This window comes from Podarcis muralis, chromosome 11 (assembly GCF_964188315.1).
Source record: "Podarcis muralis chromosome 11, rPodMur119.hap1.1, whole genome shotgun sequence".
NCBI classification, from domain to species: Eukaryota; Metazoa; Chordata; class Lepidosauria; order Squamata; family Lacertidae; genus Podarcis; species Podarcis muralis.
The window spans coordinates 42,335,037-42,361,397 of NC_135665.1; the positions used below are offsets into that span (position 1 = coordinate 42,335,037).

At 43.4% G+C, this 26,361-nt stretch overlaps 1 protein-coding gene across 1 annotated transcript in view; it reads left to right on the plus strand.

The window, feature by feature from the left end:
* Positions 1 to 830: 830 nt before the first annotated feature.
* The window catches only part of ELOVL7 (ELOVL fatty acid elongase 7), a 39,594-nt gene continuing 14,063 nt past the window's right edge, over positions 831 to 26,361 (plus strand). The window contains exons 1-2 of the mRNA XM_028748887.2: positions 831 to 1,003; positions 25,107 to 25,196. Coding sequence (XP_028604720.1) covers positions 25,133 to 25,196 — 64 coding nt within the window. The 5' untranslated portion in view covers positions 831 to 1,003; positions 25,107 to 25,132. The remainder of the gene's footprint in view (positions 1,004 to 25,106; positions 25,197 to 26,361) is intronic.

Sequence of the window (26,361 nt, forward strand, 5' to 3'; positions counted from 1 at the left end):
TTTCTTTTCTTTTTGCATTGTACTTGCATGCAAACAGCAAAAATTACTCCGAAACAAGTATGATTAAGTACTTTTTTTCACAGCAGGCAGCTCTTTTTGGTCCTGAACTCTGAACAATGACAACATACCCTCCAACATTTCCCCCTATTATTTAAACCCCACCCATCTCACTTGCCCCAGACACTCTGGACAGATTCCAACATATATATAAAAACATGATAAAACACTTAAAAAACAAAAAAAAACTTCCCTATCCAGGACTGCCTTCAGATGTCTTCTAAAGATTGTAGAGTTACTTATCTCCTTTGCTCAGGGGGTCTGAGAATTCCATACCCTCCAGCGTTTCTCAAATGATGATAGGGACGTCCTAAGAAAAAGCGGGACATTCTGGGATCAAAACAGGATGGCTTTTGTAAATCTAGGGCAGTTCCTGGAAAACAGGGGCGCTTGGGGGGTCTGTGGCAACAGTGCCACTGAAGAGGCGAGAGACTGGGGAAGAGGTGTCTGCTGGATATATTTCCCACTGGACCGCAGGGCTGCCCTGAAGCTGGAAAACAGTGTTTTGTTTAACCGTCCGCCACGAGAGACCTAAACAAGCGCGGCGCCCTTGCTGCCCTTTCCTCGGCTCCCCTTCCCGCCCAAGCGGCCCGAGGAGCGGAGTCCGGGCTCCTGGCAGCCGCTTCCCTCAGGTGGGCGCTCGCTCCGCCTCCCGCCCTCCACCTGTCCTGCCTGCCGCGGCCGGGAGGCGGAGGAGAGGAAGGGCCTGTCCCCCAGCGTCACGTGCGGGCGTGTGTACGGCAGCGGCGGCGGAGAGGAGTCAGTGACTCACGGCTTCCTGCGGCCAATCCCACGGGCGGGTTCCGAGGCCGGCCCGGAGGGCGGGCGCAAGGCTGGGCCGCGCCACGCGGGGCGGCACACTGGCAGCCGCTTCCTTTTTCTAGCGCACTCGCTCGTCGGCTGCTGCTGCTGCGGGCGCGAAAGGGAGCCCGGCTCGCTGAAGGGGGTAAGTGAGGCTCTCGTCGCTCCGCGCCTCCCTTCTCCCGCGCGCTTACCCCGGGGAGGAAAGGCCTGTTGAACTCGGGGAGGAGGCGGCGCGCTCTCCGCCCCGGACCCTCCACTTCCTCGCGAGCGACTTAGGCTTGGAGAGGATGGAGCCGAGGAAGGGACTCTCTGGTGGGGACTGAGGGGTCTTTGAGCGGGGGAAGAGGGCAGTTGAGGAGGAGGGAGTGTGCGCTCCCTTAACGCACCAGCAGTAAGAAGTGCGGTGTGGAGATTTCACTCCGGGACACGGCGGGCAAGGGCTGCTGGGGCTGGTCGTCGTCGTCGTCGTCATAATAGAAATAGTCATAACAATAGAGGTCAGAGTAGGGCATCCTCCTCTCACCGTTGCAGTTCCACTGATAACCTGCTTCTAAACCCTCTCAAAAACAAAACACTTGAAGAAGAGCATGGTTCGCTGTGGGGAGTTTCTGGTCTGGCTCACCCTGATCTAATGGTTCTTCCTTCTTTTGAACTAAAGCGATGGCTTGGCTGGTGGAGGACTTGATGTGTTGTGACAGATCGGGGTTGTTTGTGTGTGTGTGGGGGGCTCTTTTGGGTAGGGCGGAGGACGGCGCGATTCCCTCACCCATCCAGGCTATTTGCATGCGAAGCGCACGCTCCCCCCCCCCCCCCGAAGAGCAGCTCCGGCCCCACCTGGGCATAACCCGAGCGCTCTGGGTGGGTGGGCTTTCCTTGGGATCCTTTGAACCGCGGGCACTTTTTCCAGTGGTCCTTGTTGCCGCTCTCGACGTCGCCGCCGAGGGACCGGCGCGGACACGTGGGAAGCGCTGCTCTGGTCGGATTAAGGAGGCAGCGGCTCGAGGCCCAAGGGAAGGGAAGCCAAGGTGTTTCCCGGCCTGACCTACAAAACGGAAGCGGCCTCGGAGCTGCCCTGCCTGTCTTATTCGCTCGCTTGTGGTTTTGCCCGGCCCGGAGGCGGCGAAAGATAGGGATATCGGCGCGGTTTGTTTGCTGGCGGAACCCTACTGGGCTCTCGAGCCTCTGTTGAACTTGCAAATCGCGAGTGCTCTCCTCCACCTCTGCGCCGCCTTCCTTCCTGCAAGTGGTGTCCGTGGATGCGCTTGGCCCTTCGGGAGGAGTCCCAATGCTTTTAGGAGGCTGTGTGCCTGCTGATCAAAGGCAGCCTCCATCCGTAGTTGGCACCTGAGAGACGACTGCAGTCTTCCCTTCCAGGCTGTTGCAATGGGCTGGCATGAGTCGCAACTTGTATGGACAAGTTAGCGCCGAGGATGGAAAACAGGCGATGGGACATCATTTTTCTGCGTTGAGCAAGTGATGGCAATCTGCTGGGAATTGGGTGGTTCTCAGCTGGGTGTCTCCACACCCCTGAAGGGTGTAGGAAGGGGTTTATTCACGCTTGGATAATGCAACTGGAATGGGGTGACTGGATTAAGCATAATTTGCCTTTTGCAAAACGCACTTCGCTCGAGACCTCTCTCCTGTGTGCCTGTCTTTGCGGTGGCTGCTGGAGAAATCCACCTACTACCAAGGGTTAAGTTTCGGCTCCTTCCCAAGACTCCACCCACCGTGATTAAAAGAGCCTGAAAGCCCGTGAAGACTGGCAGTAACTCTTAACTATTTGATATTAACTGATATGGCCTGACACACCGAATTGGCAGAGTGGGAACGCTCATTAATGAGAGGAGCTTGGGAAAAATTCCACGCTTGCATTTGTCAAACAGTATTTTTCAGTATTTGCAGAAAAAAACATTTGGCCAGCTCTGAACCCAGCCCAGTCGCCAGAAGTATGAATGAATTACGGTACTTCTCTTGCAGCAATAGGAATAATAAAACAGTTTGCTAAGTCCTGTTTCTCCAGCTGCTGTTTTTCTTTCCATCCTTTATTAACAACTCTCCTGCAGTAAAAGATGGTGCAAGCCATTTTCAAAATCCAACCAGAGTGTTTCCCAAGTTATTTTCTCCCCAGTCCTTTCTTCTAGTTTTACATTTAGATTATCTGATCTCCCTCTGCCTCCAAAAACTTTGCATTCCAGTGGTCTGTGGAGCTGTAAAAGCTGGGTTCACATTTCTGATCAGCCATGAAATTGACTGGCCTCTTGCCCCGCAAAATAGGAAAAGCCACAAAAGTGATCAGTCTCATGGAGGTGCTGTTGGGATGCACTTGATTATGCTGTAGGTCTAGGTGCCCAAGGTGCATTTTTACAAAGTGCACACCAGCAATCTTAGATTTGCCACAGGGAATTGCAGTGAATTCAGGCTCTATAATAATGCCAGTACCATACAAAGGTTCTTCACGTGCCTGCTGCATTCACAACTTAAAAATGCATATATGACAAAAATGCATGACAAGGCCCTAAGCGGCGTGTAGGATTCAAAGGTCTAAATGGATTATTCTGGCAATCAGTCTGGCTAATTGCTACATTTAGGATTGGGGAGGTGTTTTCCTCCCAGAGGGCAACCTAATTTGGGAAAGATGCTAGGTAATTACTGTTGCCTGTAGCATGTGGCTTGACTTGTTCATGGTACTTGACGTGCTCTGTTAGGTACCTTTTGTATGGCCAGCATCGTATTGGCGTTGTGTGTGTCAATCTGGGAGGTGGCTGATATGTCATTGAGGTGGATAGGTGGACCAGATGGATACAGTATCTCCTATAATGCTTCTATTAAACTCACTGATTGAGGAAGGGAGGAAGCAGGTTAAACCATGGGTTTCACAACCATATCTTATTGCCACAGGGCTGGAAAGGATACATTATTTGGCATGCTTATATTGGCAACTATTAGCTACTGTTTCCCCCATCTGTTTTATGCTTTCAGTGTGACAGGTATACAGTATGTTCAGAAGGTTTAGTTCAACTTTCCATGGATAGGCAAAAACTGACCTGTTGAACTTCTGCCTCTTACTGCTGTCAAATGCATGGCCTCTGTTATCTCCCCTCACCTCCCACAAGTCCTCTAACCATCTCAGCCCTGAACCCTTCACCTTGGAAGAGAGGCTTATTTTATTTTCTCTCTCTTTATGCTTCTTGCCATGCCTGTGGTATATAGGTTTTATTTAAAAAAACAGAAACAGACCACATGGTTTGCCAATGTCTTTAAGTGAAGGGCTGTGCAACATTGGCTAGTATTTGTATAGACATGACCTTGTGTATTAAGGAATGTAGATGGTTTGGAATATTTACCAATATTTATTTCAGATGATTTATGAAAGGCCTTGGTATGTATACAGCTCTGGGATGGGATGCTTCCTGAAAGAGTTTTCCTTGTAACCTCCCTGTTGGATCACTGCAGTGGGGCTATCCCTTGAAGACTGCTTGGAACAGGCATCCCCAACCTGCAGCCCTCCAGATGTTTTGGCCTACAACTCCCATGATCCCTAGCTAACAGGACCAGTGGTCAGGGATGATGGGAATTGTAGTCCAAAACATCTGGAGGGCCGAAGGTTGAGGATGCCTGGCTTAGAAGCTTCAATTAGTACAGGATATTGCTGCCAGGATTTAGACTGTGACCTGGTTCGCCCATATCATGCCAATTCTAAAGCAATAAAACACACAGGATTTAAATATGCATTTCAAGTAATGTACTATTTCTTTATTATTGAAGTATTTATAAATGACATTTTCATAAAAAAATATTACAAAGTCCAATGCTGTCATAAAAGCAAGAATGCCAGACATCAGGAAAAGCTGGTTAGCAAAGAATCTCAGGTTTAAAAGGCCTGCCTGAATTACACAGTTTTTGACCTTCAGAGATGCTTGCATACATCACCTTTATTTACAACATGGAATAAAGGTGGTATAGAAATGTAAAAGGATTAGTTCAATTCATTTATTAGCTAGCCCATTCAAGTAATTCGCGTTGACACTGAGCCTAGGGAAAGAACATTTTGCTGCCTGGTCTAGTCCTGCTTTTTGTGGGGGTGTAAATGGGGAGTCTGGATATGTGGTTTTAAGGAGAAGTGGAAGCTAGCAGGTGCATCCGAGTCTATTCTTGCATTGACAGCAATTGTTTGTGTGCAAGCAGTGTTTAGCTTTAGTACTCTTTAGTTGGCTGCCCACTTGGGAATTAGTCCTACTGAAATAAGTGGAGCTTACGTCTGAGCAAATGTGCCTAGGTCCAGGCTGTTACCTGGTGTGAAAACTGAGATCTTGGAATGAATGCTTTTAACTACCTTATAGGGTGCGGCAGAGCATTGTCTTTGGTGCTATTTAATGAAGCCACTGAGAGTGGTCATTAGGAGTTTTGGGACAAGTTACCATCACTACGCTAATGACACTGAGTTCTATTCTTCCATAACAACTGAACCAGGAGAGCCCATGCAGGCTTTGCACCAGTGCCTGGATGCAGTGGTGAGCAATATTAAAAACTCAGGTACATCAGCTAGGTGCCAAATGGCTCCTTAAATCAATGCTGCAGTCACCAAAGCGGAATGTCTAGTTGCCATTTTGGGGCCAGACAGCTCAAATATCATATTTTTCAACATGACTTTTTGGTTCCTGAAATTCATTCTGATTGCGCAGATAAAATATCGCAGACAGAATTCTATAGGATGTGTTGTTAGTGTGTGAAAACAGGCAAGAGCCAAGGATCCCCAGGCATGCAGATGGTGGAGACATCAGGTGCCATCCTGGTGCCTGGGCATCTTCACTTTGTTGCAAGTAGCCAAGAGCCAGGTGGTCCCCATATCTGAAAAAAATGGTCACTTCCCTATGCTGAATGGACTCACACTCCCCCCTAATGGAGCATCTTTGCAGGCTGGATCCAGCTTTGTCAATGGAAGCTCAGGTAGCCTCAATGACTAGAAGCTGCAACTGGTACCATAGCTCAGACTTTTGCTGGACTGCGAAAACTTGACTGCAGTTGTTCTTGCATTGGTTACTTTAGCATCCGATTACTGCAATGTGCTCTATGTAGGGCTTCCCTTGTACTTGATCTGGAAGCTGCATTTTGTGCAGACTGCTGTTGCTACGTGAGAGCCATCAATTAGCATCTGTAATATAACACCTTTTCATGCATTTCTCAGTTTGCTACAGGGCCAAGTGCAAGGTGTTATTATCAGCATATAAAACCTTTAACAGTTTGGAAACAGTTTTCTTGTAATATTGCCTCACCCCATATATGCCCACTCAGCTGTTTTGATCTCCAGAACTTACAGTGCTTCAGAGATGCCACAAAATACCTGTTCCAGACTTGTAGGAAATTGATCTTTTCATGTGGCAGCACTTAAGCTTTGGAACTCCCTGACCATTGACATCAGGCAGACATGTTCTCTCTGTTTTTGGCACCTCCTTAAAACCATTTTTTGGCCAGCCTCCCCCGACATGTAGAATGTTGGTTTCTAACTTACTGAGGGTTTTTTTTAAAAAATAAATAAATTATGATAATATTTATTAAGTTTTCATTTTTCAGCCAAACATTTATAACATATCTTTTCATCACCTATAATTTGGCTCCTTTGAGCCTCTAACTCCCCTCCATCCCCCCAAACTGACTTTCTATCTTCTTTACATAATTTCCTCGCATTTCCAATTCCCCCTATCTACCTACTTTCATTCCTTAAAATTCCTTCTCATTGTAGATAAGTTTCTATTTCTAAACTGCAAAAACCTTTAAATCAATCCTGTTAGTGTTGTCAGAGATCTACAATGTTCTTTCAAATATAAAATAATTTTACTCCAGTCTTTTTCAAACAGTTGGTCTCGCTGGTCGCGGATTTTCCCGGACAGTTTTGCCAGTTCTGCGTATTCAATCATCTTAGTTTCCCATTCTTCTAGTGCTGGAATTTCTTGCTGCTTCCATTTCTGGGCTAAAAGAATCCTTGCCGCTGTTGTGGCATAAAGAAATATATTATAATCCTTCTTAGAGATTTCATCACCTAATATGCCCAACAAAAAAGGTTCTGGTTTCTTTTGAAAAGTATTATTAAATATTTTCTTAAGCTCATTATATATCATATCCCAATAAATTTTTACCTTAGGACAAGTCCACCACATATGGTAGAAATTCCCTTCTTTTCCTTTACATTTCCAACATAGATTGTCACTTGTACTATACATTTTGGCTAATTTTGTTGGTGTCCAGTCCATCTATACATCATTTTCATTATATTTTCCTTTAAAGCAGTACAAGCAGTAAATTTTAATCCTTTCTTCCATAGCCTTTCCCAGCCGTCTAGTTGTATATTATACCCAAAATCTTTTGCCCATTTTATCATAACACACTTGACTTGCTCATCTTTGGTATGCCATTCTAATAGTAGATTATACATCTTTGATTTTAAAATTTATTATGAAGTGTCTTGTTTCTGTTGGTTGAAAGAGTGGGTTTTATTAGAAAATACTGATTTATTGGATTTTGAAGGTTTCAACAACAGATTTGGTTGGCACGTCTGACAAAGTAAAGGCACACAGAAGCTTCCTAAATCATATCACAAGGAAGTCATTGTATGAGGTTTGGAAGAGATAATAGAAATTTGCTGGAATAATAACTCCAACTTCATGATGTTTTTAAGGAAGATGTTAAAAATAACGGCTTTGCAAATATTAAATCTAAACTGGAGACTGAATTGCTAGAGTGTAGAGGTAAAACTTATTGAGGGTTTTAATTCTTTTTTAAATGTTTTAAGTAGTGCTTTTAAAACTTTTTTTAAACTGATAATTGTATTGTTTTATTCTTTTCATCAACCACTTTGAGGTTTTATTATAACCAAGTAGCATAATTTTTGTGTGAAATAGACTACCTGTTCATTAGCCCAGAGCACCATATAAACCAGTTCAGGGGCAGGCCAAATTTTGGCCTGAAGAATCTTTCTTTTTGTTTGTTTTTACTGTACCTCAGAGAGTCACCAGGTGCATAATGGTGGCTCAGGTAAGAGGGGCCGACAGGCTTTTATTATTAAGGAATGGGATGCCTCTGAGCATTTGATCATTGCAGAAATTTGTTTTTAGAAGCGGAGCTGACCTCACAGTCCTACCACAAAAAATGTCTGTCCTGGTATCCCACTCACACCAGCTTTCTGCAGTTTGGAAGGGGTAGAGTTTTTTTGTTAGGGTGATCAGGTGTAAAAGAGGATGGTCCTCCTGTGCCTTTAATGGCTGTATGAAAGAGAAAGTTTTAGCAGAAAAAAATCCACAAGTATTAAAGGGTGCAGGAGTCCTATCCTCATCTGCCTCTGCCAAACCTACTATTTGTTGCTGCTGCTATGATTAAACAGTTGACAGTCAGAATTGTTGCTGGCCCACTGTCAATTTAGTCAAGTTAATAGGATGCTTTTAAGCAGAGGTTGGATGGCCATCAGTCATGGATGCTTCAGTTGGGATCCCTGCATGGCAGGGGGTTGGACTAGATGACCCTTGGGGCTCACTTCCTGCTATACAGTTCTTTGATTCTATGACTACATACTACATATAGGGGGAAAAATCTGATTCAATAAATATTAAATACAGCAGGTAACTAGCAGATAAAATATCAAAAAGAAGGGGGGGGGAATCAAATGATAAAGCAGTATAATCCAGTGATCAACAATCGGAAAATGCCTAAACAGAAAAGGGTTTTCAGTAAGGGTTTAAAATATTCTACAACAGATGGAGCCTCCTGGATGGGTAGGCATTCCAGAGAACAGGCACATTGCACTGAGAGGTGTGCGTGTTTGTTATGAGAATGAAGGCAATCCATTACCTGACCTGGTCCTAAGTTCTACTCCAGGGGTCAGCAAACTTTTTCAGCAGGGGGGCTGGTCCACTGTCCCTCGGACCTTGTGGGGGGCCAGACTATATTTTGAAAGGGGAAAAAATGAACGAATTCCTATGCCCCACAAATAACCCAGAGATGCATTTTAAATAAAAGGACACATTCTACTCATGTAAAAACACACTGATTCCCAGACCGTCCGCAGGCCGGATCGAGAAGGTGATTGGGCTGGATCTGGCCTCTGGGCCTTAGTTTGCCTACCCATGTTCTACTCAGATCTCCTAGTACATCCCATTCTGCTTTCTGTTTATGCTCCTAATCTAGCACCATGATAGCATTTTCAGTTGGAATAGCTTCCTTCCGAATTGCAGCATGTTCTGGATCCAGCTTTGGAAAAAAGGTACACTGGTTTGTAAATGGTGTTTCCATATGTCAACCAACACCTGTTAGATCACTTAAAAGTTCAGCCTCTGAAGCAGCACTGTATTGTGCAGTGTTTAAAAAGCGGCTCATTCTGTTACTTAATTGAGTCACATCTGCAATACTTGCTGCTTGAGTGCATCGTATATTCACTAGATGCTATCCTCGTGGTGCCTGTCATGATGCATTTCTTAGATCAATTCATTGATCTCTCTGTAATGTTAGGCCTAGAAGTGCATGGATTATGTCATCTGAAATGTGGTGTTTGTACTTGGCAAGGTTTTCAGGCACTTACTTGCATTATGTCATTCTGAGATCCAGTGGTGGAGCCGAGAGTGTCTAGTCCATGGCAACTTCAAGGTGCTTAGCTATGAACTATGAATTCCAGGCACATATTCAGAAGGCTTACTAAGAGAAATGGAAACAGTTTGGCTACTACTCTGTTTCTAGTACTGTTTGCTGAACAGAACAAAAGCAGCTGCAGTATGAATGAATATTGTACAAAGGTGTCTTTGCTCAGGCAAGTTCAAAGTTTAAAATATTGACCTTCAAGGCCAAACATATGGGTGGGGCCAGGGAAGATGCACACTTGTGAATGGCTAGGCCTTAGTGGACTGGGCCCAGTCCAAAGATGGGCCCAGAGAGGCGGTGTACATAACTTTCAGCAAACTGCTTAAAAGTTAAAGCAGAAGGTGCTTGCTTAGTGATATTTGCCCCTCTCTTTGAAATCTAAATTGATAATACAGAGGTGAGAATTGTGGCCATCTGGAGGGCATCAAATTGGCTGTCCTTGCATTAAAAAGTAATCTGTACCAAAGTGAAAAATGTCTGTCTACCATTCACATATTTAGAGAAGTCTGCTGTAGTATTGAAACTGTTCGTTTTATTTGACCACTGCAAATGAACATCATGGCTTTTTGCAGTTTGTTTTATTTCAGTCATATAATTACCATATTTTATTACTTCAAACCATGCAATTTGCGGCATCACATATGATGCCCTAAGTCAGCAGTTGCTGTGATGCCTGTTGTTTTTTTAATTTGTCCTTCCCTGGCCGGTACAGTGTAGAACCAACTACCACTGGGACACTACTGCTAATTTTCTTCTGCCAATTCCTTTGTGTTCTGAACTAAGCCTTTTCTCATTCCTTGTTCATATGCATGGCAGCAAGAGTCTTTCTGCATGTCATGATACAAATGTTCAGAGCACTCCTTTGAGATCTGTGGCTTGAAGCTTAGTCACCAATCCTGAAGAAATCCCATTCAGACTGTTCTTAACTCTGACATTAGGAAAGTTGATTCTGCTTATATAATTGTTTCACTGCAACTCAAAATGTGCAACCAAGTAGCATTTTATACATAGGCAGACACATCCCTGTATCTATTTTTATGGTAGCCTTTCAAAGTCACTTGAATTGCCCTTTCCTTCTATTTTTTGTTCTGCTCTAAAATAATGCTTTTCTCTGAGTGTCATATATTAAAATGGATTTGCTGTATGTGGGTCATTTCACACAGCCAGCTTCTTCTGCAACCTCTTCTTACTTTTTTTTGGCAAAGTCTGGAAGCCCCAGGGTTTAAATGACCCCCACCTCACATTTCTTTAATACAGCTTCTTGGAAAGCCCTTTTAACCCTCCAAATCAGGCATAGGCAAACTCAACCCTCCAGATGTTTTGGGACTACAACTCCCACCATCCCTAGCTAACAGGGCCAGTGGTCAGGGATGATGGGAGTTTTAGTCCCAAAACATCTGGAGGGCCGAGTTTGCCTATGCCTGCTCCAAATTCAGAAATTCACCATGCCCATGTCCAAAAAGTATTTAAGAGGTAGCAGTATTTGACTAGTTCGTGGGTTCCTTCTGCTCTTTTTCTTGTGAAAAGTACTGAAGCAAAATCCCAAAAGAGCTTGCGGATTAAAAACTTGCATGTGGTGAAGCTTGTGGGTTTGATGAGCACATCAGCATATCAGCGCAGGCTTCCTATCTACTGTATGTGAGTGGCAAACATTTAGCAGGGCCTAATGCTTTAATCTCTTATACTTCTCCTGTTGCTGGCATCCGTCTGTCTCAAGAGGCGATGGAGTGCTCCTCCAGGGATGAAATCAAACTGCTGCAGTAGCAGCACCCAAGTGACCTCTCTGGGTTACAAGCCTGAGCTGTGTGCACAGAGGTCCTGGAATGGCCAGGCAACAAGACCTCCCTCTTGGCCTCGCTGATCTGGTCCAAAGGAAAGCATAGCAATATGTTTAGCACCAGCTTGGCTGCAGGAGTTGCAGGAATGGGGCGTATGAGGCACCATCCAACCGTCTTAGCGACTCCACTCTCGATTTGTGTGGGGCTTAATCCATAGCTTTCTCCCGAAGACGTCCCACAAGGCAGCAGATGACCCAGTATAAAGTAAATCATGTGCCTATAGCAGCTGGTTTGCACACAACTTTTATCTATGCAAAAAAGGGCCTATATTGGGGTATACAGGGAAGGTGTTTTCTTTCTATACCTCTAGAAATGCTGTGTGTGTTGGTGTTTGGGTTTGGCCTCTGCTGCTGTATATCTGACATTCATGAACACCTCTGAAATCATGTCACAATTTCTCAGCTATTTAGTCACCTGGGAAAAATCATATTCCTAGAAGCCAAAAAATATATATTTTTTGCCAATTGCATCTGCAACTGAGAGCAAACATTAATTATAACTAACAATAGACTTTGTGTACTGACATAGATCCCAGCCTCAGTATCCCGTAGGCATTTTCTGACATTTGCAGGTCAGATTAGTCTTTTCAGGAGGTCACAAGCTTTAGATACTAAACTGGGTAGGAAACTTCTCTCTCCCTACTGTTGTTGACATTACTATATTTATTCATTTTACAACGCAAATGACATCTTGGAGAGAGTTGCTTCTCTCTACATTCTTTTGCTTGACGGTTGGTAAACAGAGTTTGGCAAATAGAAACTGTGAATTCCACCCATTGATGGTAGTGTCCATTATCGGTAAATGTTAGTAGTGAAGCAGATAAGGGGGTTCTATTGAGCAGTCACCCATTGCTGGAAGAAAACTAGTTTTGTTTGAGAAGATTTGTGAAGCTTCTCTGCATATACAGTCAACTTGACTCACATAGAAGAGGTCTCTCATCACTAGTGCTGTTTTTGACATATAAAACCATAAATGGCTCAGGACCGCAATACCTTAAGGACCACCTCTCCCCATATGAACCGACCCAAACCCTACAATCATCATCCGAGGCCCTTCTCCATGTGCCTCATCCACATGGAGGTCCCGTCGCAACACTGGAACGGGCCTTTTCTGTGGTGGCTCCCACTTTGTGGAATGCTCTCTGCAGGGAGGCTCACCTGGTGCCCCCATTACATATCTTAGATGCCAGGCAAGAACATATTTCTTTAACCAGGCCTTTGGGTGATTAACATTTCTGTGTCCTTTTAAATGTGTTTGTGGGATGGGGGTTATTAGTTTATTTTTGTTCTTGTTTTTATTATGTATTTTGTGTTTTCATCTTATGTTTTTCTGTTGTGAACTGCTCTGTGATCGTTGGATGAAAGGTGGTATACAAATTTAATAAATGAAAATAAAAGCCTCTTTCTGGGCAGACTGACACTTGTTTACTCAAATGGCAGCTGTGCTATAAAGTGAGAAGAATTGTTTCCAAGGTTGAAGTCAGTTCAGAGACTAAAGCTTGTATACCTTAAGCACATTTTTGCCCACGGTGAAAAGAGCCAGCGTGTCCTACTTTTTATTTTTTATTAATAGAGGTTGCTTTAATTAGCAAATGTAGGCATACAAGATGGGATAGAGAAAGGGTTCGTTTTAGTCAGAAATTAAGACTTTCCTGTGGCTGTCAATTTCTTTGCGTGTGTTTATGAGGGTTATTTAATCCCCACGGCCATCTGTCTCAAATTGGCTAGTGAAACAGGTGTCAAGCTGGCAGCCTTTCTAGCTTTTGTGCAGGTCTGGATAGGTAGGTAAGGGCATGAATCCATATGCCTGAGATGTATGTTTTGTGCATTATTGAAAAGCCTTTTCTTTTTAAAAACACAACAACCACAAAACCATCTTTTCATTTTTATGCTGGGCATTGCTGCTGCTATGTTGGTCCTCAAGCCCGGGGAAAAAGAGAGGTTACTTTATTAACCCCTTAATAAGTATTATTATGTTCATGGTAGTGTGTAATGTGTAGGTCTCACTGTCATAAAAACCATACACCGAGGTCCAACACCTCCTTGAAGTATGAGCTGCTTTTCTAGGAGTCAAGATAAGAGCAAGTAGTTGTATTGTTCATGCTGTTTTAGGGCTTGCTGCATGTTGCTAGGTGATGGGATTGGTTTTTAAAACACTTGTGTGCAAGTAGTTTAACTTTATAGCAGTTGTCCTCATGCATCCCCCCACTACCTAAACTCGCTGAGTAACTCTCTGTTAGAAACCTGGACCAAAGACCCAAGCTATAGAACACAGTGCAAAGAGAATAACTTAAAGCTCCTCTTTTATTTGCATAAAAATAAAAAATGTTCCTAGAACCTCAGTTTATGCAGTAGCTACTCCAACTGTATAGGCACATAAGTATGGATATTCTTTTAAGGAAGAACCCTGGGTGCATTACGCTGCTTTTGTCTAGGCATTTCTTTTGGGTGTATTCATGAGCACAGCTGTTTTGGTGTCCTAAATATGCCTCATTTTAGGCATGTAAGAAAGCTTTTGATAACTTTGCCAATGACACTTCATTGTGCTGCTTGATAAGATGCCATTTGAAACTCTGGCATTCAGTAGGAGAAAGTGCCGGCGGTAATGGTATGTGTGGTGGCATCTAGCAGTAGCTCTTAGTCACTGCAACCAATAAAGACAAAGGGTCATTTTGGCTTCAGAGTCTGACCACCTGTCATAAATAGTGCTGAAGGGGTTGCGGTCCATCATCTCCTTAGTGGTCTGGCTTTTACTTCATTCTACATTTTCTAGAAAAATGCCTCCCAACATTAAATCAGAAATGTAGTCAAGAGGCTGGCTGGGGTGGCCAGGAGAGGTCATCTGTTGCCTGACTACCTACATCCACAGAAGGTGAAACAGGAACAGCACAAGAACAGCTTGTCCTTTTCTTTGTGGAGAGATGGTTGAGATGGAAGCAGCAAAGCAGTTGCCCATTAATACCTTTGCAACTGTGTGACTTACTTTGTGAGCATCTCACATCTCTGGAGAGGGGTGGTGGTCTTTGTCAAAGAAGAGGGTAACAGTGTGTGTTACTAAGCAGCATGGAAGTCCTCACCACAGACACACATTCCCCATCTCTTCCTCTTAAAACTCTTCTGCAGTCCTATGACCAAGATGGGATAAGAAGAGAGATTTGTCTGACTTCTGCGGCCTCCAGAAAGGAAATGAATAGATTTTGGATTAAAGGGGAAATGAATTAGAAGGGGACCTGGAGACTCTGTTTTCAAAAGCAATTAAATAGGTGGGAGGCACTGGAATGGTAATTCAGAGTTCACTTCTTGCACCAGAATGTTGCCTCTGTAGAAGGGTGTATCTGGTCACGGTGTTCCATTCAAAGCTTTTTCTAGCCAGATAGAGTCCAAGGAATAAAGGAAGGTACTCTAGATGCCAACATCTGATGAGTGTCCTTGGCAGCTAACGCTTTGAAGATTTCATCTTTGAGCATGGTGCTTTTCTTTAGCTATCATGGCTGATATTGCAGCAGATTAGAGGCCTCTTGGGTGGCTGGAGCCAAAAGAAAGAGTCATGAAAATAATGGGAAGTGTGGGAGGGACATTTAGCATCTTGACTTTCTGGAAGCACTGGCTGCCTTTGGCATCAGTTGCAACATGAACCAGTATGTTCACAATAGGCTCAAGTTGACTTTCATCTTTATGATACAGATAGTTGTAGTTTGCAGAAACTGTCCAGCATTTTTTGTGTTGTATTCCAGTTAACCCACTTTTTAAAAAGTCAAAGAGAACCCTTGTTTTGAGAGCTATTCAGAGGGGTAACTATCAAAAAGAAAAAATTCTATGTACTAAATTCAATAGGGCTTGAATCCTAGGTAAGTGTGCATAGGAGTGCAGTCAAAGTTGGTTGTCTTAACTTCCAGTGCAGTGAGACCATCATTGTAATAGGGAGAGGGGAGTGATTCAGTGTATTCTCCTTTTTATAGACCATTTTAGCTAGCAATGGCTGTGTTTGATCTTTGGGTGCTTTCATGTGTTTAAAACAGAGTATGAACTTGAAAAATCAACATTGGTAGAACACTCTGAGTACATCTTAAAATATCTTTCTAAGTAGATGGAGGTATATAATTAAGGCCTGCTTGGAAACTTCCAAATTGGTAACTTCCCATGGAAGCAATTAATTTTAAACTCCTTCCTAGTTGTGTGCATATATAAAACCTTTTATATATTGTCCATTTATGTAAATAAAAAGTAGGGTGAAGAATGGCAAATGCATTTTGTGTGGGCTTTTTGAGAATATTTTTCTCCCTCCCTCCCTCTCCCCCTCTCCTGAACAATTACCATCCATTATATTAAATACATTGCACCTTCCCTCCTAAGTAATGTGATGGAGCTTTACTTTGATAACCCTCCCCAGATGTCATTAGCTGATTTTGAGTGGTGTTCTATTCCCACTGCGTGCTCTTGCTCTTTACTGCATGCTATTAAAGCAACTGAGCACCAACAGTTTCTGCTTCCCTTCCTTCACCCCCACTTCGCCAGAAATGCCCAATGCCTCATTAGTTTTCATCAGGAATTTGGATGGTTTGAGATCCCTCCAACAACTGAAAGTCTTCTGCTCCCTATGAAAACCCCACCCTTTCCCCCTTGCTGCCCTGTAGGCCCATCTGCCTCCCACAATATCCCATGTACGGTAATCCTGTATTAGCACTGATGTCCCAGGTGCTGCAGCCCTATTAGTATAATGTAAATAAAACTCAATGCATGGTTGACATGACTATTCTTGGTAGTGTATAGTTCCCTAGTGAATTTCCAGCATAGGGATGTTTTACTGCATCTTCACCTTTGTGTGCATGGGGGGAGGGAATGCTAATCTTTTTACAGAAATACTTTGATCCATTTTCACCAGCTGATTTACAGCTGAAAATTCCCTGAATAGTTTAGGCAGTCACACCTCATCCCATGTGTGGCTTTGGATTCCTTAGTATTCAAAGCAAATACCTCATTAAGCCTGGGCTCCCTCTTTGAGACAGTTTCGCTCCTATCCCTAGTCACTTTTTGCACCTCTCAAATTGGATTTTCCCTACTCCAGTTCTTAAAATGTGACCTTTATTAAAGAATCTATTGTGATCCTAACACTCAGCCTGTCTATGCATGTACAGTGGTACCTCGGGTTACAGACGCTTCAGGTTACAGACTCCACTAACCCATAAATAGTACCTCGGGTTAAGAACTTTGCTTCAGGATGAGAACAGAAATTGTGCGGCGGTGGCACAGTGGCGGCCCCAGTAGCTAAGGTGGTACCTCCGGTTAAGAACAGTTTCAGGTTAAGAACAGACCTCCAGAACGAATTAAGTTCTTAATCCGAAGTACCACTGCACTTCTATCCAAAAGTCCATAGAAAGTTTCCTTCAGCTTACCCGAACTTTTCTTTTCCCCAGTTTCATATCTCTTTTGCTCATCCTTTCCTGAAGCCCTGCTAGATGGTCTGTTTACTTCCTGTCACCTTTCCATCAGCTGTCCTTTCTCTTAGCTTCTGTTCTACACCTCTTGGTTCCTCTTTCTTTTATGTTACCTATGTGTCATTCTTCACCTGCCTCCCCTTTTCCCCATTGGCTTATAGCCCCACCAATATTCCACAACTAGACATATTCATCCTAAGTAGTTTGGATGTTCTGAACATTTCGTGCTATCCTAGATGACTGCCGAGTGTAAGAGTCTTTCTGCCATTATGCAATAAATGCTACCTTAGATTCCTATTTTGAATCTGTCTCAATCAGCATTTAATATTAACCAGGTGCATTTTACACCTGGCTATTGGCCACGTGTACAAATTACGGTAAGCTGCCCAGGCACCAGGATGGCTCCTGATGTTTCTACCATATGGCGATGCATGGCTGGGGTTATTGGATCTAACCTGTTTTCACACGCTAACAGCACATCCTGTAGAATTTTATTCGTGACATTTTATCTTCACAATCAGAATGAATTTCAGGAACCAAAAAGTCTTATTGAAAAATACGACTTTCGAGCCCCAAAATGGTAACTATACATTATGTTTTAGCAACTGTAACCCTGGTTTAAGGAGTTATTCAGTAGTAACATTATTGTTCTTGTTCTTTTCTTCTCGCTACCTCTTTTGCCAGATGCCTGGTATTGCATGAAGACATAGTCTTGAGTTCATCATTGGTATAGTACCTTTATAGTACCTTCTGGTATTTAAGTATGTTGTGATGTAGCATTTAAATGGCATGTATTTAAAGGGGGTGGCTGCTACGTAGACAAGAAGCAGGGACCAGTTCCTAGGGCTTTACTACCACCAACTCGAATGCATAGATTATTTTGACTGTCAGGGTGTGTGTCCATGTGATACTAGTTTGAGGCATGGCCACCTTTGTTAGCATGAATTTCAGAACAAGTACTAATTTGTTTCCAGTGTATCTGGTTTACAGTGGCGTAGCGTGGGTTGTCAGCACCCGGGGCAAGGCAAGTAATTTGCGCCCCCTAACCCATGGATTTGCGCCCCCTAACCCGTGGATTTGCGCCCCCTAACCTGTGGATTTGCCCTAAGCCCAGATGTTGCGCCCGGTGCGGCCGGCCCCCCCTGCACCCCCCACGCTACGCCACTGCTGGTTTATAGTACCGTACATATGTTTAGGATACCAAAACTATTTTTTAAAGGAACTTTGTGGAAAGACCAGACATACATTCCATAAAATTGAAAAATATAGCAGCACTTGGAAAGGGGGCACCAATTAAATGGGTTTTCCACAATCTTTGAAAAGGGTGTTTAAAACAATGAGAGGCTGATTCTGTTTCTTTTGCTGACACAGTTTCAAAGTTTGCTTGCTTTTCCCCCTGGGAAAGTGTTCAATTCCTTACATGCTTGAATGTTGCTAGGCAATTGCCTCTTTCATTTTGCTTTGGCTACCATTTGCTTTTCAGAAATTGGCATTGCTCCTTTTTGCCATTAACTGTGTGATTAAAGCCAAGGGGGAGATGGTGGATGCAAATGGAGAAACTGCCTGTTCTTCTGGCACTAAAATGAAAATAGGAAAAGTAGATTTTGTTTTCGGGAGTTAGCTGTCGTGTGCCTGTGTTTCTCCCACCCATGGGCAAGTAAGGTAGCTGAGCTTGCTTTTAAAAACACATAGAAAATAGAAAGTGTTAAATGCCTACTAACGCTTAAGTATTCCCTGCATGGTAAGATATTCCTGCCTGGTTTACGGGTCTGATATTCCCGTTCCTCTCACCAGCAACTTTTGTTCACTGGAGTGACGCTTCTTTACAAATCAGTTGTACAGCCAATTTATTGATGTTTAGCTGCCAAGGAAAGACAACTTCTGTTCAAAAGTTGCACTGAGGCTAAACTGCAAACTCAACATTTTAGAATTTTGTTAGCTAGAAATTAGGAATGCTACCTGGGGCTGCTGATGGTGTTTGTAGCCTAGAACACTGGAGGGCACCAAGTTGGTGAAGGCTGCCATACAGGCCTGCGTCAGAGTAGACTTGTATAGGATTGCATACTATTTTTTTCTATCATTTAGGTCAATCAGCTAAACCTTTCAGTTTACTAAAAGCTGCTCTGGTCAAGTCAGGTAGCAGTTTTGTAACTTGCACCTGTGTAGCCAGTGTGGTGTCCTCTACATGATGTTGGGATTAAAATTTTCTTCTGTTCTGCTGGCATGACCAATTGTGGGAGCTGATGTGAGTTGCAGTTCAGTGACATCTGGGTGACAGCAGGTTGGCTTCCTCTAGTGTGTGCTTTCTGAGCATATGAGCAATATTGAGAGGATATTGCCCTCTCCATTTGGTGTGAACTTGGCCCAGAGGGAGTGGGGAAGGAAAAGAGCAGCTGCAATACTGTCAAGAAGGTGGATCTAATCAAGGGGGTGGGGTGTATATCTAAATAATACATCTTTCTCATGGGCCCCCAAATACGAAGCCAACCCAGTCTACATAAAACAAGGTATCTTGTTTTGCTTTTTACTAATATGCATATTTTATAAGTGAAAACCATATGCTTGATTTAAGGTTTTATTTAGTTGGGGGGCCAGCCATTCTAAAAATACATAATAACCCACCCATCACAAAGACTCAGGACAGGTAAAAAACCAACACCCTGTTTCACCCAGTAACACTGAATAAAGCCAATTGAAATTTTCCTAGCATGTTCTGAGACTCAAAGGCCAGCCCCAAAGGTAAGCCTTACAACACTTCTTTAAATTAGCAAGGCTTAGGACTGCAATAGAGGGCGTTTCATAGCTGGGAAGAGCTAGGTATCACAGAGATGGTATCACTAAAGCCAGAAGAGAAGTACCGGTAATAATGAATAGGGATAAGATGGAATCATTGCCTTTGAATACTCATTAATTGGTTTTTATTGTGCTGTCTGTCTCTGGTCAGGTAGGGTTTTAAACAAACAGGTACAGGTTTCCATTCTGTTCACTCCCAAGAGACAACAATCATATTTTGTTGTTGGGTAATGCAGGTTTTTGAAATCACTTAACCAGTAGTCCTGTTTATTTGGATTTTTTGTGTTTTTAAAACTTTATACCCTATGTTTTCTTACTGAATGCAAAAATATAGACTACAATAATAATAAAAAATTAAAACAAACACCACAGCAACGAAGTGCATAAAGGGCCAAAGAAAGAAAGAGAAAATTCAAAATGTCCTTGTCCCTAGTAGAAGAGCAGGTCTTCATTGGATGGATCTTAAGTTTTGCAGAACTCATATGAGAGAAGGTATACACTAAGATAATTGGGACTAAAGTTGTTCATGGCTTTAAAGTTAAGGAGCACTTTGAATAGGGCTCAACGCAGATTATATGTCTTCTCAATCTAAATACACCATCCAAGGTGGTGCTGGTCCTGATGGAGGGTGAAATGAGAGTTAAGGATGTCCCTATGTCTCTCTCTCCTCCACCCTGTCCCAGGACCATCTGTGGGAAATAGTGAATGAGATAGGGTTACATGACCTTCCTCTAGCATTTCTGATTTGGTTGAGATTGGAGCCCCTCTTCCCCATTATTCTGAGGTTTGATACCCTGCATTATGTCTTTCTTGGCCCAGGCGTCGCCAGCCAACCTTTTGGGACCTGTGGACCCATTTTTATTTTATTTTTTGCCTTGCAATGGCAGCATACACACATTAGCTGACTTTGAGTGTTTTAAGGACACAATATAAGGAGAGATTAAAAAAGAAGCCAGCTGTGTGGCACCTTCTAAGTAGCACCTTCTGTGTGGCGCCTTCTAAGTAGCTAAGTACCTCACCAGGCTTGTGAGGTTTGTGGGAGCAGAGGAGAGGCAGTGCCAAGTAAACCCCAGTGTGGCGTAGTGGTTAAGTGTGGTAGACTCGTAATCTGGTGAACTAGGTCTGCGTCTCTGCTCCTCCACATGCAGCTACTGGGTGACCTTGGGCTAGTCACACTTCTTTGAAGTCTCTCAGCCCCACTCACCTCAGAGTGTTTGTTGTGGGGGAGGAAGGGAAAGGAGAATGTTAGCAGCTTTGAGTCTCCTTTGGGTAGTGATAAAGCGGGATATCAAATCCAAACACCTCTTCTTCCTGTGAAACAATCACTGCTGCTTGGTCTGCTTGAGAGAAAGCTGCTGTGGAGGAGTGGCTGGCTGAGTGAGCAACTGGAACATCTGATCCTAGTTCCCAGTGACTGCTAGGCTGTTGGGTTGGGACAGATAAAAAGGGAGCCAGATGTTGATGGTGTATAGCCCCTGATGGGGAGCTTGTTGGTTTACTGTCCACCTCTTAGATATGACCCTGGTGGTGGCAGCCTCTATTGTGGTGCTGCAGAATCTTAGGACACTATTCTTGGGGACTTCAATGCCCATGTTGTTTCTGCCTTATCTAGACCAGCCCAGGATTTTGTGGTTGCCATGATAACCATGGGGCTTTTGCAATACATATATGTGTCAGACACAAGCTGCAGGATCTGGAAAAAAATAATACAGTGAATGGGGTGGTGGTGAGTTATCGTGGATGTCATGGATGGACCGCTCCCTGATGATGGTTGCATTGCCTGTGACCCTCTCGTCTACCCCCAGAGATTGATGGAAGGATTTCCCATGTGGTTCTCCTGCTAATGCCCTAGGTCCACTTTGGAATAGTGAGACAGAGAGGGCTATTGATAAGATTGCCCCTAAGTGCCTTATTCAGCTGCAGAGAGTTTGAGAGGCTCCTTGGCTTTTTGAGAGCACAAGGCAACCAAGCAGGTCAGATGCCACAGGTAAGTCCTGCCATGAAAATGGCCAGGTAGAGAGCCAAGTTGATTACTACATGGTGGTGGCATCGGCCGAAAGATCATATCTCTCTCAGCCTCTTTCACATCTTTGGTGAATTGCCCAGCACGGCTGCTGAGAGTAGCAAACTGGCTGGTTCAGAACAAGGTTGCATAATAGAAAATGGGCCACTGAGTAGCCTGCTGGGAGGCATCTCTGTAAATCACTTTGAGGGCAAAATCATTCAGATCTGCGCTGAACTTGATGCCATGATTGGTTCAGGTCTGTTGCAGGTCCCTAAAGCACTGTCACTTTGTGGGATCAGTTTTTGACTGTTGCAGCCAAAGGATGTGGGCAGGATGCTTGTGGTGGTGAGGCAGACTGTGTGGTCTTTTGATCCCCACTCATCATGGCTGATAAAATCTAGTAACAGGGACTGACTGTATGGGTCCAAGGATTAGTTAGTGCCTCACTATGAGAGACAGTTGTGCACTGCCTTGAAAGAGGTGGCGGTGTAACCTCTCTTGAAGAGGTCACTGCATCCGGAGGTTTTAGAAAACTGTTACCATGTCTGTAATATTCCCTTCCTGGGCAAGGTGATTGAGAGGGTCTTGGCCAGCTAGCTGCTGGTATGCCTGGAGGAAACAGGCTATCTAGTTTCATTACAGTTTGGTTTCAGGCCTGGTATTGCCACCAAAAAGCCTTGGTCACCCTGATTAATGACCTATATCAGGAGAGAAACATGCACCCCACAGGGGCAGGAGTTGTCATGGTGGCTCTAGTCCTGCCTTCAGGCTCACGACCAGAAAGTTGTACTAGGGCTTGATCTAGACATTAACCCCCCCCCCCAAAACAAAAAAACATTTCAGGAAAACATGCTGTAAAACTCATAATGGGAAATCACGTTGCCAAAGGTTCAAACCCTACAGCGCTATCTGGTGTCACAGTGTTATAACACATTTAAAATGCTTTTTTTAAAAAAAAAAAAAAAACTAATGTAGCTGAGTCCTAGGAGACATTTGCTTGACTCTGTGGGTTCCCTTAAGGGTCCATTCTGTTTCCTATGCTATTCCACATTCATATAATATCATTGGGAGGTTTCATTCAGGGATTTGTAGCAGCACTCTCTCTTCATTCGGTCTGAATTAGGAAAGGCTGAGAAGATGTTAGACTAGCGTATGTATCTATTCTGCAGAATGATTACAAATTTAGAAACTCGTGGTAGGGGTGGAATATGTTTATCTTTAAATGGGAGCCACTCTCAGTTAGTGCTATGTAGACCCAAATGGATGTTTCAGAATTCCAACTGATAGGCTTATATCTGTCGTGTAGGATCAGGCCCCGGAAAAAAAATAGTTTCTCCCTGGGAAAGCCAGTATTGATGAGATCACAGCCCTGATCTGGAGTCCTATAAGGGGGAAGAAACCCACAGTGATCTCGCCCTGCAATCGCCTATTGATTCCCAAAGGAATTTGCTTGCCTAACACTAAATTGATTAAGGGAAACAAGGCATTGTGATTGACTTGCACAGCACATAACCAATATTTTGAATACTCTGCAGCAATATGTAAATGCTGTTAATCATGTTATCTGGGCTGACCCAGCCGGATGGGTGGGGTATAAATGATAAAATTATGATGCTGATGATTAAAACTGTGATTGGGATGGTGTTTGTGAAATATTTTAGTTTGCTTCTTTTGAATGGCTTGAGCAACCCTTTCTTACATCGTGGATTTGTTTTAAGAGCTCATTGTAAAATTCACAGTTCCACTGTACTTATTAATGAATTTGGTCATACTGAACTGTCTTGAAGTTTCAGGATGTTAACTTGGCAGCTCAAAGACTTTGTCCTGAGTTTGAAGCCCTTTTGGCATTGTGGTTGGGAAGCTGCTTTTATAGAGCTGGCAGTAAGATTAAGGGGACAAGAAAAGTAAAAAGACTTTGCTGTGCAGTGTCATGCTATCATTACCGTTGACAACCTGGGCATACAGCGGTGATGGAATTGACCCTGATTCGCAAATGACTACCCGGTTAGGGTCAACGTTAGGTTTATTAAATATATATCTCTCACTTCCTATTACAAAAAGTCACAAAGCAAAATACAGCCAAAGTAAAAATAATAAAAATAATGTAAGCATGTTAAAAACATATTCAAGAATGTAGTACTACTGTAAAAGGGTTCTTTCCCAACAAAACCACTCCACCCTATCTAAGATGAACACCAAAATGAGACAAACATAAAAACAAACATGAAAACAAGATTTCTACTCTAACCTTCCCCTGATAGGTTGGCTTTCCATTTTCAGGGAGATGTAGTCATTGAACTGTGAGCATTCTTACAACCCTGTTAGAGGAGTTCTACCATTGGTTCCCTGCATATTTTTGATCTGGACCTTGTTTAGACATGGAAGAAGTTTGGAAAACAAGCTTGGAGGACCAATTTGCATGGCCTCTTGGCATGGTTAGAGGAAAGTGGGGCCAAGAATCAATGCAGTGAGTTCTGCTTGTGTTTCTGCTTGCAGCTGTGTGAAAAACATACCAGCAGGGCAGGTCAACCCAGGTCAATGGAAGCCACGTTCCTGCCACTGATAGCAGCTAAACCACCTGGATAAATTGGTCCTATGTCAGGAGTTGCTAACCTTTGTTTAGTGTGTATGCTAGTAGTGGATGTGGCCACACCTCATGCTTGCATGCACATGCACACATACACAGCCCTTCCCTCAGCTTTTCAGTACAGATCAGTTGATGATAGATTATCACCTCCTCTCTGTCCTTAAATTGATCAATCTGAAGACCAGGGAGGGGGCCATTTGCATTCCAACTTGTTTCCTGGCTTCTGCCCACCCCATCACTGTCTACTTTCCTCCCCGTTTTTCTGCCACCAGCAGAATCAGTAGGATCTTGGGAGGGAAGCAGAAAATTTGCTCAGGGAGCTCATTAAGGATTAGCCACTCTTGAGCTAGTGGTTAGCTGTGATCTACATGGGTTGAACTGACATTCAGCAGATCTAGGGACACCCAGTACAGTCTGGTCTCATTATTATCTTTGCATTTGTCTACTTCCCCCACTCTAAATCCATACATAATAGGTTTAATGCTTAAGACTGCCCTGCCACTTTGTGGCTTCAGCAGATGGAAATGGAAAAGAAAAAGCTGAGCTTAACAACAGAGAAGCTTCTCTTTTTTTCCACAGCATCTGATTGTAGAGTCTTTAAGTTGCACTGGTGAGAATAAGGGCACTCTGATATTATTAAATTGATCTTCACCATAGTAGTGATCCTGAATACTCGGAAAGCCATGTCCATGAAATCCAGCAGGGCTTTCTTCTGGGTAACCATTTTTACAAGTCAGGCATGTGTGTATGTGTGTGTGTTTTTTGGTGTGTAAAGATGAAATTGTGACTGGGGTATGCATTGCATAAAATAGAAAATGAGGTTGATGTTAAATGTCCTTAAACTGTTGCCTAGTGTACACTACAATCAACTTGCTTCCCTGCAACAATTTCATTGACAGTTGTGTGAAGACTTCCACCCTCTTTTTTCTTTGCATATTTTAATATGTCCAATTTATTGCACCTCAGGAGAGATCCTTCTCACCACGGTGGAGATGGCCCTAAACAATCTGACGCTGAAGGCTGCATCGCTTTATGATGAGTGGATTAAAGATGCTGGTAAGTCTTGCTCCACAGTAGTGACTTTCTGTTTTATGGTATTTAACAACAGCTGAAATAGTATTATTAAGAGTATCTATGTAAAACTGAAATGTACAGTTGTTTGCCAGTAGGTCCTTGTGCACTTGGCTATTCCAGGATACGTGGGCATATTGGAAGCTTTGGGAAGGAACAAGTCGGGTGTTAATTTGGGATAATTGAAGATGGAACACAAAATGAGTAATCGATTGCACCAGATGTTTAACAAGTGAGAGATTACATGGTGTTGACTCACCCATGAGTTGCTTCCAGAGGAACAGGATTTAACTTTATGAGTTACATGTTGCACAATGTTTATCAGTCTTTTCAATGTACAGAAAGGTCATGCATACCATCTTACACGTGTATTACTTAACTGAAAAATGAATAAGCAGGTCTTTGCATCCTGTGATTGCTTGAGAGTGCAGAAAAAGCACAATGCAATACTGTCCAAAGGCCCATCTTGTCCAGAATCCTGTTCACAGTGACCAGCCAGATGCCTGTGGGAAGCCCACAAGCAAGACCTGAGCGAAATAACCATCTCCCCACTTGTGATTCCCAGCAACTGACATTGCTTCTGACAGCGGAGGGAGCACATGGCCATTGTGGCTTGTACCCATTGATAGCCCTTTACTGGGTGGTGTGATTGCACTTCTGGAGAATCTATGCAATGTTACTGAATTTGTGGATTCATACAGGCCAAGGATTTTAGGCACAGGATTTTACTTTTTGATGTAGAGCACATGCAAATCCATTGGCTGGTTGTCACATCAGGAAAAAGGAATCATTTCTTTTCTCAGTATTGTCAGATCCCTTCTACACACCTCTGGATTGGGATCCCAGCTCTTTTGAATGGAAATGTGTATAAATTAAATTTAGGCGTTCTACAAGGAAAGGATTCTCAAAATATCAGAGTTGTTGTGGTGTTGTTTATTAAGAGTTCCACTGAAGTAGAATGCCAAAGTAATGCTTGTGCAACTATGAAATGGCACATAACTGGTTTCCAGTTTTAGAGCATTAGTTGTCTTGGAATAAGGGATAGATAACCATAAATTCGGGAAAAATTATGATCAAGGTGATGCCTGTACAGCTGTTGAGAACATAGCTGGATCGCAGCTCCATTTAGTCTAGCATCCTGTTTCCAAGA